The sequence below is a fragment of the Ahaetulla prasina genome, chromosome 3 (assembly GCF_028640845.1).
Source record: "Ahaetulla prasina isolate Xishuangbanna chromosome 3, ASM2864084v1, whole genome shotgun sequence".
NCBI lineage: Eukaryota > Metazoa > Chordata > Lepidosauria > Squamata > Colubridae > Ahaetulla > Ahaetulla prasina.
Window position 1 is genome coordinate 2,549,965 of NC_080541.1, and position 15,574 is coordinate 2,565,538.

Below are 15,574 nucleotides of genomic sequence, written 5' to 3' on the forward strand. Positions count from 1 at the left end.
ATGTCGACTGGCGGCCCCCAGGGGGAGGGCCTTCTCTGTGGGGGCTCCTACCCTGTGGAATGAGCTTCCCCCCGGGCTTCGACAACTACCTGACCTTAGGGCCTTTCGCCGCGAACTTAAAACCTATTTATTCCATATGGCTGGACTGGCCTGATTTTAAATTTTAAATTTTAATTGTGGGTTTTAAATTGTTGTAATTTGTATGGGGTATAATGTTATTTTAAATTTCTGGCATACTTGAATCAGTTTTTTAAGGGTTATTTTAATTATGGTGTATGTTTCTGTTTGTATTTTATTTGCCTGTTCACCTCCCTGAGTCCTTCGGGAGAAGGGCGGTATACAAATTAAAAAAACATTATTATTACATTCAAAGTGACAATAAAATTATTCTATTCCTATTCCTATTCCTATTCCATTCCATTCTCTCTTCTACTCTACAGCCAGAAAGGTTGGGGACTATCTTATAATATGCCTTATTTTAACTTCAATGCTTCTGAAACGAAATACACCGTCTCTGGATGCCCTAAGTCCAGGGGCCATGGCCCACCAGAGGCAGCAGGAAAGTCCGTGCATTCAGCATGGGCCCGCCTGCTCGAGGCGCATGGAGCAGAAAGGGACCACTGGCCACCGATTCCGGGAATCGTGGATTCCCACAGAGGCGGGAGGATCCTGCCGCTCACAGAAACTCCCACCGCTTTTTAATGGCAATGCCACCCCCAGCCCACCTCAACACATGAACGGGGCGGCACGCGGCGTTGCCTTGTGGGAGACATTACAAGGAAAGGACGCGACACCTCTGTATAATATTTCGCGGTCCCCACCGGCGGAAGAAAGAAAGAAAAAAAGGGGAGAGCAGCCGCACTGCTGAACAATGCAGTTTTGAATTCAATTAAAGTGATTATCTGTTGTGCCAAATAAATTGTGTACAGCATATATCCTGTAGCAGTTTACACCTAAAGGCTCATTATTTTCCTAACCATTTCCTCCTGTTTATGTGCTTTCAAATTAAATTGCTGATAATATGCGCCCAAGTTTAAAAAAAAAAATACGAGTGCACCTTGTCCGAAGAAAATTGATTCTCCTTTCCTCCTGAAGCGAGCGATTGCCAGTTTTTATATACTCGGTTCCTGGCGGTCATTAGTAATTCAATTTTCTTTTTATTAGCCCCCTTATCTGCTGAGCAATATAGCGGCAGGGCTGACCTCTTTCGCACGGGTAAATGTTTAAAATCTTTTCCCTGATTAATTTTGCCAGTTAAGGAAAAGAGGAGAAATGGCCCGGCTCTTAGCCATCACAATGAATATAGCTTAATGTTGATGGTGATGGAATTTCTAATGCCAGGGAAATTGATTGAACGCAGCAATTACGACTCTCTCCTAACTCAAGGGAAATGGGAGGGTGTTCTCCTGGCCGCAGTCTTTTGGTTATTTAAAACAATCCAATTTGCAAGGATAATTATATATTAGTGTTTTATCTGCCACTTGAAATGAACATGGGAGTTTTGATACTGGCCCAGCAATAGCAGGTTATTGCTGCAAATTACCCGGTATCTGCTTTCTTTCACATAAAGAGCGAATTAGGCAATCAATTACCAGAAAAAGGTGGGCCAGGCAAACGGGAGGGCCAAGACTGCCCTCTACAGGTCAGGGGGAGGAGGAGGAGGAGGAGGCATCACGCGAATCTTGGCTGAAGCGGGGGCGGGGTGGGGGGAAACACACAGGCCCCCAACCTCAGGAGGAGGGAGGAGGAGGAGGAGGAGGGAGGATAAAGGGAAAGAGAAGAGGAAGAAGGAAGAGGAGGAAAAAGGGAGGAGAAGAAGAGAAGGAACAGGATAAAGGGAAAGAGGAAGAGGAGGAAGAAGGGAGGAGAAGGAGCAGGATAAAAAGAAAGAGAAAGAAGAGGAAGGAGGAGGAAAATAAAGGAGAAGAGGAAAAGGGGAAGAAGAAGGAGAGGGAGGAGGAGGAGAGGAGGAAATAGTAGAGGAGGAGATGAAGAGGAGGATAAAAAGGGAAAGGAAAGGAGGAGGAGGAGGAAGTAGAGGAAGAAGAGAAAGAGGAGGAGGAGAAAGAGGCAGGGCCAGGAATGGGCTCCACCTAGCAGCCTGCTAGCGGTTGCAACTAAACAGGCCCTAATCAAATTACCTGCAGGACCTCATTATCAGGAGGGACCCCCACCCCCACCAAGCCCTGGCCCCAGACCCCCAGCGCCGAGAAGCCCCAGGGTTCAGAACATGGAGGGTTTTGCAGAGGGGTTGCAATGGTATTTATTTTCAAAGCTCACAGCCCGAACATTAACCCTTTTCTTGCAGGCCTCAGGGCCTGCTCACCTGGCTCTGAGGGAACACAGGTGCACCTGCTGATTTTCAGATTCCCTTTCAAAGGTCACGCATGTTCAGGTCTCAGATAACAACCGCGAAACACAAGCTGGCTGCCATGGAGTTGCAACGGGCAACGTCACAAATGGCACAACGGATCTCGTTTGAAAATCTGGACCTTTTTTCCATCCCTCTTGATTACAGGTGATCCTCAACTTACGACCGCAACTGAGCCCCCAGTACTTGTCCTGCCCCATTTTATGACCTTTCTTGCCGCAGTTGCTACATGACTCAATCCAGTTGTTAAGTCAGTGATACGGTTGCTAAGTGAATCTGGGTTCCCCGTTGACTTTGCTCGTCAGGTCACAAAAGGGGGATTATGTGACTCCGTGTCAGAGCGTGCACAGTGGGACTATTTTGAGACAACCCAGGAGCAAAATACAGTAAACAGGTTTGTCATGGAGCTGCTGATCCAGTCCTACAGAGGAATTATTGAGTCTGTCATCTGCACCTCCATAACTGTCTGGTTTGGTTCTGCAACCCAACAAGACAGACACAGTCTTCAGAGGATCATTAGAACTGCAGAAAAAACCATGGCTACCAACCTGCCTGTGGGGGCTCCCACCCTTTGGAACGAACTTCCCCCTGGACTTCAGCAATTGCCGGACCTTCGGACTTTCTGCCGAGAGCTGAAGACCTATTTGTTTGTTCACGCAGGACTGGCATAGGATTTTAATAGGATTTTAATTAGTTTTAATGTTTTAACATTTTAAAATTTGGGGTTTTATTCTAAACGTTTTAAATCGGCCATTTGTATAATAAGTTTTTTAAATTATGGTTTTATGTGTATATTGTTGTTGTTTCTTATTATGGCTGTAAACCGCCCTGAGTCCTTCGGGAGAAGGGCGGCATAAAAATTTAAATAAATAAATAAATAAATAAATAAATAAACATTGAGGACCTGCATACTGCACGAATCAAAAAGAGGGCTGTGAAAATATTTACAGACCCCTCACATCCAGGACATAAACTGTTTCAACTCCTACCCAGCACTGCACACCAGAACAACTAGACACAAGGACAGTTTTTTCCCGAAGGCCATCACTCTGCTAAACAAATAATTTCATCAACACTGTCAAACTATTTACTGAATCTGCACTACTATTAATCTTCTCATCGTTCCCATCACCAATCTCTTTCCACTTATGACTGTATAACTGTAACTTTGTTGCTGGTAATCCTTATGATTTATATTGATATTTTTTCCTGATTGCTTATTTGTACCCTATGATTATCATTAAGTGTTGTATCATTAAGTGTTAAATTTGTACCCTATGACTATCATTAAGTGTTGTAACTGTTGTACCTTGATGAAGGTACCCTATGACTATTATCAAGTGTTGCACCTTATGATTCTTGACGAAGGTATCTTTTCTTTTATGTCCACAGAGAGCATCTGCACCAAGACAAATTCTTTGTGTGTCCAATCACACTTGGCCAATACAAAAAATATTCTATTCTATTCTATTTTTTCAAATAGCGGTTTATCTACAAGGAATATATACATACGCGTATTAGGAAAATTCAGGCAATCAATCATGAACTACAGCATGGAAGCGCAAGTGCGCGTGCACATACACACAAAGAGACACACACACACACTAGACAGATGCTCTCACAGGACCTCTCTTATAAAACAGCCTCTCAAAGTGGTAAAGAGTCAAATAACTAATTACTGACTCATTACTACCATTGCATCATCATTACAGCATTAAGTATTACAGCAGCTGGTCATCATTACCTTGACACTCTGGGACACTGCAACTGTCATAAGTACATGCCAGTTGCCAAGCCTCTGAATTTTGATCACGTGACCATGGGGATGCTGCCACCCATGGTCATGTGAAAACCAGAAACAAGTCATTTTTTTCAGCACCTTCTACCTTCAAATGGTCACTGAATGAACGGTTGTAAATCGAGAACGCCCTATATAATCTGGATTGAAAGCTTGACTTCTCCAATCCTACGCACAAAATCTATTACAAAATCCTGTCTTAGTCACAAGGCACCACAACAACAAAACCTACCCAACATCCCCCCAAACACGAACTTACACCCTGCAACGAGTTGCTAACAAATGTAGGTCATAAACTGTTTTTTCTAGGAACAGCACAAAATGCTAGTTGTAAAAAGGAGATGCAAACACGAAAAGCAGAAACACGACAGCTTTGAGCAAAGGTAGGCTGAATAATCTAAGTCATTTTTTTTCCTCCCATTTAAAGATTAAAAAAAAAAGTGTGAAAGACTTGTTCCCCCGCCCCCCCCTCCGCGATTCTGTTTATGAGGAAGTCGGAGTCAGCCGGCGGGGAGTAGACTAAATAAAGAGCCAAGAAAACAACTGTACAGCACATCTGTCTTTGAAGCCTTGGGCTCCCCCCCACCCACCCACCCGCCTCCAGATCTTCAAACACCTTTCTGAAATTGTCAACATTTCAAAAGCCGCAAAAATGCCAGAAAGATGCCGAGCCAGGCCCTTCTGCCTAAACGCTCAGCGGAGAAATAGGAATTTTTATTTTTATTTTACACCTGTTCTAACTAACTCAAGGGGTGGAGGGGCCTTCTTCCTCCCATCGTCTTCTTCCTCCTCAAGGTACAGGCAAGTCAGGCAAAGAAAGCTGGGGCAACCGAGAGCCAAAGAGTCAGGTCCTAGGTGGGTATCAGCCAACCATAAGCCACAGGCCGTAGAAGCCCACCCTCCCTGGTTAGTGATCGGCCGACACCCCAAATTTCCACGGCCAAAATCTCTGAAAATTGGGTAACTTTCAACAGCTCGATCCTGAATACGGACAGAGTGGATAAAAACCTGCGATTTTTTTTTAATTAAAAAATCAGTTTTTTAAAAAATTTAAATTGGTTTTTTTAAAATTTAAATCAGATTTTTTTATTTTTATCAAATTTATTTTAATAAAATGCTTTTGAAGTAAAAATCTATCTAAAGAGAGTTTTCTGTTTAAGATATATTAATAATTTAGTTTATTCAGCATGAAACGGAGCTTAGTTATACAGCATGAGGCTGTATCTTCTGCAATATTTCCATTTTCGGTAAACTCATTCAATGAATCCAAGCTCCGCAAGCTGAGATAACATGCACTGCGTGGATGCATTCACCCAATTTCACAGCAGAGATGACATCTGCTCTTTAAAAATTATGATTTAAATCGAGTCGATTGAAATCAAGCCTTTTTACTAGCAATTTAAATTGCAATTTAAATCGACTTGATTTAAATGAAATCCACCCTGAATATGGATCACAAGGTTTTTCGGAAGTGGGAGGCAGCCCACCCCTAACCCCACCCTTAAAACACTGCAAATGGGGTACTGCAACATCCGGGACCCCTGGGCTTTCATAGGAAATCACCCACAACCCTCCAGGTGATGAGAGAAAAGACCCTCATCGGTCCTGATTGTTTGGCTAGAGACCCTCTCAAAATATCCACGTTCGGATCGGAACCGGGATAACCAACCCAAGAGAACCACAATAGCTGGCCTCTTGGCGCGCGACAGTCTTGACTTGGCCACCCACCCATCCAGAGTCGAGGGCAGCAGGTCAAACTCACTCCCGCCACCCAGCCAGCATCTCCCAATTCGAAACATCTCTTACCTTCTTTGGGCGAACCAGGAACGCGAGAGGCCGGCAGCCGGCGCAACCTGTGCTTGCCGATCTGCACGAGGCCTTTGGTGCCGGTTCTGCGGGCGGTGGGGGAGGACCTTCCCCGCGTGGCGTGGCGCTTCCGGAGGCAGTAGCGGCTTTTCAGGAGCAGGGTGGGAGAGCTGGAAGGAGAAGCAGGGCGCCTGTCAGAATCCTTCCCCGCAAAAGTGCCTCGGACACAAACAGGCACATCCACAAAGGCACCACGCGGAAAGGTCTTGTGTACACAATGCAGACCACGGAGGCAAAGGACCGTTGGTTCCGTGATGAAAAGCCCCAATCCCCTTGGGGAGCAAAGTGCAAGCAAAGCATGAAACCACCTGGCCAGGATCTTCGTCACGGGCACTTTGTCCTCTAAACGTGGTTCCGGCCACAAGGAGGCATTCCGGCATCTCCCCTCCCCTCCCCTCACCTCACCTGAAAGTCCTCCAGGGGTCTGGACCAGAAAACTGGGCCTTCCCTCTTCATCTTGTTGAATTCGGCAAGCTTGCAGAATCCATAACATTTGCGAAGTTAAATCAGCCCAGGTCTAGACAGGTAGTCCTTGACTTACGGCCAAAATGGAGGTCATTAAGTGAGCATAAAACAAATGCATTTTTTCCCCCAAACAGGAACAGCCGGTCAGGATTGAACTGCCGGCAGTGGGCAGAGTTAGCCTGCAATACTGCATTCTAACCACTCCGCCACCATGGCCCTTCCTTCCTTCCTACTTAGCACTAGCCCTTAGACTTATATACCCCTTCACAGTGTTTATACCCCTCTCCAAGCAGTTTACAGAGTCAGCCTCTTGCCCCCAACAATCTAGGTCCTCATTTTATCCACCTCAGAAGGACGGAAGGCTGAGTCAACCTTGAGCCTGGTGAGATTCGATCTGCCAAACTGCAGACAGACGGCAGTCAGCAGAAGTCGCCTGCAGTACTGCACTCTAACCACTGCGCCACATTACGCACATTAGTTGACTTTATCTTATTCATCTTGATAAAACTGCAGTGTCTTTCAGCGAATCAGTCTTCCCCCGGTTCACAGCAGGTAAGCCAGCCTTGCTAACTTCTACTGGAGTCCCCAACTATGGCACTGCCTGAACCCACTTCCCCCGCAAAGGGCAGGTTTTGCGGCAGGAAAAGATAGTAACTTTATTTCGGGGAACATGTGGAGTCATACGTTAATTTAGGATTAATGATTGTAACTATGATTTGTAGTCGATGACCTATTACTTGCTTTTTGTATGTACACCATGAACTTATGCACTGGAGACAAATTCCTTGTGTGTCCAATTGGGCAATAAAGAATTCAATTCTATTCCTATTCCTACTCTCTACTCTCTACACTCTACTCTCTGTTCCATTTTTTATTATTCTATTCTGTTCTGTTCTGTTCTATTCTATTCTATTTCTCTATATCTATTAGTCTCTTCATTTTTCTCTTTTCTTTCCTTTTCTTCATTCCTCTATTCCATCCCATCCCATCCCCTCTATTCATTATTCGAGCCTATCCTATCCCTCTATTCTTTTCTTCATTCCTAGTCTAGTCTGGTCTAGTCTAGTCTAATTTTCTCTTCATTTTTCTCTTCTCTTCTTTATTCCTCTATCCTATCCTGTCCTGTATTCTCTTCTTCATTCCTCTATTCTCTTCTTCATTCTTCTATTCTCTTCTATTCCATTCCATTCCACACCTTCCACTCCAGGGGTGAAATGCTCCCGGTTTGGATCTGGTAGCGATGGCAGGGGTGGTCCGGAGAACCGGTAACAAAAATCCCTGCCCTCCTTCCCTCCCCGCCCCAGCTGAGCTGCGCAATCATCAGAGTTGTTGTTTTTTTTCATTTAAAAGCATTTTTTCTTTGGGCGAAAAAATGCTTTTAAAAGTAAGAAAAAAGTCTCTGATGATCACATGGCTCAGTTGGGAGCGTCAGAACCCTTTAAAAGCATTTTTTCCTCTGGCGATCCCAGCTGATCATTACAGGCTTTTAAAAGCATTTTTTACAATCTCTTCAGCCAAAGAGGTTGTAGAAAAAATGCTTTTAAAAGTACAAAAAAAAGTTGGCCATGCCAACCCAGTCACATTACCCACCCCCCAAGCCATGCCCTGTTCTGTCCTCCCTCGCCTCCGTCGGAGTGATGGCTTAATTAGCCGTCACTATCAGCTCTGGCAACAGAATAGCCAGCGTCTGTCAAGAGCCTTCGTTATCTTCCACGATGCTGGTGAGTCACTCAGAAACAAACTTCAGCTCTTAATCAATGGATTTGCCTGTTACAAAGAGACACAGCAGCTCTCGCTGCCTTTTATATCCTGTGGGGTGTGGCTCCATGACTCAGCACTTCCTAGGCCTGCCCCACCCCTGCTTCTGTTGTTCCCGCCTCTCCTGCCTACAAAACCTAGGGTCCAACCAAGCCTGATTGCCATCAGCTGGGTCTGCAGGCGTGGCTTGGGTGGGGGGAAGAGTCAGGGGATGGAAGCCTTATTAGTTCTTCCACCTGGCCTGCTTCTGGTTCCTGGAACTGAGCCAAGGAAGCTGGTGCTCCCTAGGTAAGTCTGACGGCCCTTCCCCTCACTGTCCAAGCCACTTTCTGGCAGCAGGCCCAGCTTGGGGGGCGCAGACACAACACGCCCACAGAACCGGTAGTAACAAATTGTACATTTCACCCCTGCTCCACTCCCACTTTCATAACCAGGATGACCAACCGAAGTTAAAAGAAAAGAAAAAAACCCCAATTGGAACAAAGATCCTCCTAGCAGGACCAGGAACTTACCTGGCGCTTCCTTTCCTCTTTGTGTTTTTCGGCCAACTCCTCAGTCTGTAATTAAAAAAGCCACTAGTTCCAAAAAAGCCCCTGGGGCTGCCATGTGCGAGAGGGACCCGCCTCAGCGCCTGGAAGGAGGTGCTGGCACCCACGCAAGGGGCCTCCCCGGGCCTAACCCCTTCCTTGCGCTTCCAAGTGAAGACGGAGGCCGAGGTGGAAGGAGCAGACTTCGCACTCGCTGCTTTCCACTTGTACTGGCTGGTGGAAACCGCCGCCTTCGAATGCGGGCTGGGTTTCTTTGGTTTGGCCCCCAGCTCGAGATGCGCTCCCCTGGGTTGTAACTTGGGAGAGGCCGCTGCCCCGCAGATGGCTAACTTGGGGGTGCTTTCGGGGGCCCTGGAAACGGCCCACCGCTTCACGCTTCGAGGGGATTTGCTGGGATTTGCCACCCAGGTGTAGTTGGCTTTCTTGAAGCGGGAAGACCTGCCGGAGGCTGGCAAGGAAGACGACTTCTGGAGCAAAACAATGGCGGACTTGTTTGGGGGAAGACTCATCCCACTGCTGGAAGATGCCTCCTCATCCGAATGGGCAGACCGACCCACGCTCCTGGTGGGGCTGAACCTGGCTGGCCCTGCAGGGGAGGGGTGGCGGGATGAACTATACAGGTGTGAGAGCTCAGGTGCTGGCTTCTTCCAGATTGGGAGAGAGCCTGTTCCCTTTTCGGGCGAGGCCAGACACCACCGAGGCTCAGATTTCAACGTAATGGCACTCTCGCTGATAGTCCTGCCTAAACTGGGGGTCAGCTTGTTCCCCCCAAAGGGCTTCTTCTGACCGGCCGCTGGTCGGTTATTTCCACCTGTAGCCAGACTTTTGTAACGGGGTACGTGGGACAAAGTGGAAGTGCACGTATCTTTGTTGTGTCTCGACTCCGCATTGAAAGGCCAAGAAGCCGCGGAAGGGCTTCCCTTAGAAGACGACGGTTCCTTTCTTGATCCTGAAACGCCCTGCAGGAACCCTGAGCCGGTGGCATCACCCGCCAGGGAGCCAGCTGGTCGGCAGACATTTGCTTTTGTGCTGGAGATGGCCTTCGCTTCCGAAAGCATCAGTTGTGGCTTGGGAGCCTCCCTACCGACACGGCTCTGGGCCGCCCAGGAAGTCCCCGGAGAAACGCTGGTAGGTGAAGGCAGGGCTGGTCTAGGCGGGGCGTTGACAAGAGAGTATTTCTTCCTCCAGGTAGTCGCGTTGGCCTGGCCGGACGAGAAATCTTGGGAAGGTTGCTGGTTGTATCTAGCGCCGAAGGTCGCTTGACTGTGAAAGGCAGGAAGTCTAGGGTTCCTCCATCTGGAGACAGAAGCAGGCGGCGGAGGAACCGGCGCATTCCCATGGACGTTTTTATGGTCATTGATGAGACCTGAATAACAGAACAACAGAGTTGGAAGGGACCTTGGAGGTCTTCTAGCCCACCCCCGCCTGCTTAAGCAGGAGACCCTATAACATTTTATGAGTGTAGACATTTTTATGCGATAGGATGTTATGGCCTTGCTTTCCAGAGTTGTTAAATGACATTAATACTGCAGTTGTTGTTAGTAAGTTGTTCAGTTGAGTTTGCTTGTCAGAAAATTGCAAAAGGAGAACCCATGTCCTCGGGACACTGTGACCGTCATAAAGATGAGTTTCTAAGAGTCCGAATTTGGATCACATGACCACAGGGACAGCAATAAGACTTATCTACCGCTTCCCAGTGCTTTCCAGCCCTCTCTGAGCGGTTTACAGAGTCAGCCTCTTGCCCCCCAACAATCTGGGTCCTCATTTTACCCATCTCAGGAGGATGGAAGGCTGAGTCAACCTTGAGCCTGGTGAGATTCGAACTGCTAAATTGCAGGCAGCCAGCAGTCAGAACTAGCCTGCAGTGCTGCATTCTAACCACTGCACCACTGTGGCTCATGGGCAGAGTTAGCCTGCAATACTGCATTCTAACCACTAGGCCATCACGGCCCTTCCTTCCTTCCTTCCGTCCCTCAGGGTTCCAAGTAACACCTCCAACAAAATCAAACTCCAAGGCTTGAGTTTCCTCAAAGCTAATTTTTATTAGAGATGTCATATTGGCACATCTGGAAAAACCAGAATGAGAGCTTCCAGGTTTTCCTCACCCAAAAGAAAGTTCAAGTCCTTGCCCATCACCCACATGTCCGTCACACCAACCAATCAGGTACTCTCTGGAACAGAAGATAACTCCTCATTCTTCTCAGCACAGCTGCAGAGCAAAACAGCCTTGACTGTCTGGAAAGAATGTTATTTTGACTACACATCATCTCCACTCCATCTTCCTCCCATTTTCCCACAGTAGAATTTGTGGCAGGCCTGAAGGCTCAAAAGTAAAAAATGGCTTCCAGGTCTGACACCTTTGTTCCTTCCTTCTTAGCAATAGCACTTAGACTTACCAACCTATCTTTTCTTTTATGTACACTGAGAGCATCTGCACCAAGACAAATTCCTTGTGTGTCCAATCACACTTGGCCAATAAAAAATTCTATTCTATTCTATTCTATTCTTCCCAGTGCTTTGGAGCCCTCTCTAAGCAGTTTTACAGAGTCAGCCTCTTGCCCCCAACAATCCGGGTCCTCATTTTACAGACCTCGAAAAGATGGAAGGCTAATTCAACCTTGAACCAGTCAGGATTGAACTGTTGAACTGCTGGCAGCCGGCAGTCAGTAGAATTAGCCTGCAGTGCTGCATTCTAACCACTGCGCCACCACAGCTCCAGTCATGAAAAACGGTCATGTCACTTTTTTCATTGCCGTTGTAACTCTGAACAATCCCTAAACAAATGGTTGTAAATTGAGGATTATCTGTAATGATTAGCTCCTTTATGGTTGCAAATCAACAACTACCTGCAGTCAGAAGTTGGAAGTCTAAAACTTTACCTGCAGCTTTTCCTGCAGACAACTGAAACATAGGAGATATCCTAAAAGAAAAATGTGATGAACGGCCGGAATATTCTTTGTGGCTGTGCGTGGAGAAGGGCACATGTGCAGCTCTCTCACCTGGCTAGGCATTTACTGAGAATTATCCTTGATTTTGGCTTATTTAGATAAAGACTGACATCTTATCTGCCCTGCCAGAGAAGCTAACCAGTGGAATTTGCTAACACCAGATGGAGCAGGATTAGATAAATCAGGACGGAAAAACCTTGTTAGCTGCCTTGCAAGCCAACATAAAAGCACAACGGTTTTAGCTTTCCCCATATCCTTCCTCCTTCTCTCTCTCTCTCTCTCTCTCTCTCTCTCTCTCTATGTTTAGTGGTGAAGGGTGCGCAGTTCGGAGGTCTGAAGGGAGCACATCAGCAACAAATCATTCTTGGGGGGGAAATCGATTTATGTGGTTGCTGGGGATGGCACCTAATCAATCAATCAATCAAAGTCTTGGGGAGAGATTGTCTTGCTATTGATCAAAAGAGCAGGATATTCTTCAAATATTTCAGGGTGTGAGAACCTGGTGCAAATCAGAGGAAACCGTATCATATTTCCTATTTCGGCAGAAACCAAGTCCATTTGTTCAAACCAGATGGTTCTGAAACAGCAATGATTAAATTGCAACCAAGCCCCCAAATTTAGGCAGGTTACACTCTGGCTTCCAAACATTGCCCTCTTTCAATATGATGTGCAGGTAATTCTCTACTTAACAGTTCATTTAGTGACCGCTGAAAGATACAACATAAGCGACTTATGACCGTTTTTAACACTTACCTCCCTTATAGCATCCCCATGGTCATGGGATCACAATTCCTATGCTTGGCCACTGGCTCACATTCACAACGGTTTCAGTACCCCGGGGGTCACGTGATCCCCTTTGGTCACCTTTCGAAAAGGAAAATCAACAGGGAAGGCCTGGCAGATTCACTTAACGACCGTGTCGCTAACTAAGAGAGGGCAAAACTCACTTAATAACAGCCTCGCTGGGCAAAATACTTTGGGCTCAACTGTGGTCGTAAGTTGAGGACCGCCTGCACGTGGTCAAAACAGTACCCATCAAACTTACGAGGTCCCCTGGTAAAATAAAATAAAGATTCCAGGATTGTGTGTGTAAATACAGGTAGTCCTCAACTTACAACAGTTTGTTTAGTGACCGTTCAGAGTTACAGCAGGAGAGAAAATGTCACTTATGGTTATTTTTCACACTTAAAGACTTGCAGCATCCCTTTGGTCACTTGATCAAAATTCAGACACTGGGCAACTGGCTCATATTTATGACGGTTGCTGTGTCTGACACAAGTTAATGGGGAAGCCAGATTCACTTAACAACTGGGGGTTACTAACTTATCAACTGCAGTGATTCACTTAACAACAGTGACAAGAAAGAAAATGAAAGGGAGCAAAACTCACTTAACAAGAGAAATGTTAGGCTCAACTGTGGTCGTAAGTCGAGGACTATCTGTATGCTGGAAGCCAGCTCAGAGAAGCCGTTAAGGCAGCGGGCTAGACGCCAGGAGACGGAGTTCTAATCTGACAAACCCGACTGGGTGACCTTGCGCCAGATGTTCTCTCTTTTAGGACTGGATTAGATTTTTTAGCTTTTGGATTAGATTTTTTTAGCTTTTAAATTTTAAATTTTAAACTTTATACTGATTTTAATTGGTTTTATTATTTTTTAGTTCAATTGGCCGGCTAAATATTTCATTTTAAAATTATTTTAAATTCATTGTCTATCTATGTATTTTAATATGGCTGTACACCGCCCTGAGTCCTTCGGGAGAAGGGCGGTCTAGAAATTTGATTAATAAATAAAAAATAAATTTTACCCCGATAGAGGAGGAGACAAGGTCAAACAACTTCTGAAAATCTGGCTGAGATCAGTCCAGACAGTCACCAGGAATGAACAGAGATTCAAAAACACCTATATTTTATATATGTATACACACCACCCCGGCCTTTCCTCCAGGCCCCTCAGGCTGGGCCTCTCCTCCCACCGCACAACTACAGTACCCATCGGCCCCTTTCTCTGGATCAACCAACTGTTGATTCATTTGGTCGCAGACAGGAAATGACCAGCCAGCTGGTCCGCCTGGGCCTGACATTGGGGGGTTTGAGTCCCACAGCTGGCTTTCATGCCTAAAGTGGGACTAGAACTCCCAGTTTGGTCAATCACCAGGAGACTGGGAGTTATAGTCCCACCTTAGACATGAAAGCCAGCTGGGGGACTTTGAGCCAACCACTCTCTCTCAACCCCCAATGCCAAGCCCAGGCAACAAGCCAGACAGATAAGACCCCCAAGCTGGCTTTCATGCCTAAAGTGGGACTAGAACTCCCAGTCTCCCGGCAAATAGCCCACACTCACCCAGCCACCTTTCATGACTAAGATAGGACTAGAACTTCCGACCCACATGGCAATTGGCCCAAACTCACCCAGCCACCTTTCATGGCTAAACTGGGACTAGAACTCCCCGTCTACCAGCAACTGGCCCAAACTCACCCAGCCAGCTTTCATGGCTAAGGTGGAACTAGAACTCCCCGTCTACCAGCAATTGGCCCAAACTCACCCAGCCAGCTTTCATGGCTAAGGTGGAACTAGAACTCCCCGTCTACCAGCAATTGGCCCAAACTCACCCAGCCAGCTTTCATGCCTACGGTAGGACTAGAACTTCCGACCCCCATGGCAACTGGCCCAAACTCACCCAGCCAGCTTTCATGGCTAAGGTGGGACTAGAACTCCCAGTCTTCGGGCAATTGGCCCAAACTCACCCAGCCAGCTTTCATGCCTACGGTAGGACTAGAACTTCCGACCCCCATGGCAACTGGCCCAAACTCACCCAGCCAGCTTTCATGGATAAGGTGGGACTAGAACTCCCAGTCTCCCAGCAATAAGCCCACACTCACCCAGCCACCTTTCATGACTAAGATAGGACTAGAACTTCCGACCCCCATGGCAACTGGCCCAAACTCACCCAGCCAGCTTTCATGGCTAAGATGTGACTAGAACTCCCAGTCTTCGGGCAATTGGCCCAAACTCACCCAGCCAGCTTTCATGGCTAAGGTGGAACTAGAACTCCCCGTCTACCAGCAATTGGCCCAAACTCACCCAGCCAGCTTTCATGCCTACGGTAGGACTAGAACTCCCCGTCTACCAGCAATTGGCCCAAACTCACCCAGCCAGCTTTCATGGCTAAGGTGGAACTAGAACTCCCAGTCTCCTGGTTTCTAATCTGGTTTCCTTCCCCACTATAGACCAACCTGTCTCTCAACTATTCAGTCTATGGGCTGCAAACATTTTGAATCACAACATTAGAGTTTCTTCAGTGGACTTCAATTCCCAGAATTCCGGGAGCTGAAGCCCCCCCCCCCGCCCAGTCTTAAAAGTTGCCAAGTTTGGAGACCCCCTCCGAATGGGCGGTCTTATGGAGCTGAAGGGCACCTCCGAGGCCATCCAGCCCAACCCTCCCCGCCCATTAACACCCCCCAGGGAAAGGGGGACGGGGGTGACAGTCTCTGTATTCCCTTCCCCTCAAGGGCCTGAGGGGCTCCGGGGCAGGGCCTGCTGTGGCCGGGTCCCTAATGGCCCCCGCTGACCGGCACCCCCCCCTCCCTATGAGGGGTCCCCGGCCCCGCCCGAGGAAGGAGGGAGGGAGCCCGGCCTGCTCCCACCACCACCACCCCGCCCGGCTTTCCTCCGGGGCCCTCAGGCCGGGCCTCCCCTCCCGCCGCCCCAGCTGAGGCCCACCTTGAAGCAAGCGGATCTGCCGCCTCAGCCGCTCCTCCTCGGGCTCCATCCGAGCCGCCAACCGTCGCCGGCGCCCCCGTGACGCCATCGCCGCGCGAC

General features: G+C 47.6%; 1 protein-coding gene across 1 annotated transcript in view; it reads right to left on the reverse strand.

Moving 5' to 3' along the window:
- ZC3H3 (zinc finger CCCH-type containing 3) overlaps positions 1-15,574 on the reverse strand; it is a 229,160-nt gene extending 213,586 nt beyond the window's left edge. The window contains exons 1-3 of the mRNA XM_058176624.1: positions 15,476-15,574; positions 8,771-10,172; positions 5,976-6,145 (exon numbers count right to left, since the gene is read on the reverse strand). Of these exons, the coding sequence (XP_058032607.1) occupies positions 5,976-6,145; positions 8,771-10,172; positions 15,476-15,563 (1,660 nt within the window). The 5' untranslated portion in view covers positions 15,564-15,574. The remainder of the gene's footprint in view (positions 1-5,975; positions 6,146-8,770; positions 10,173-15,475) is intronic.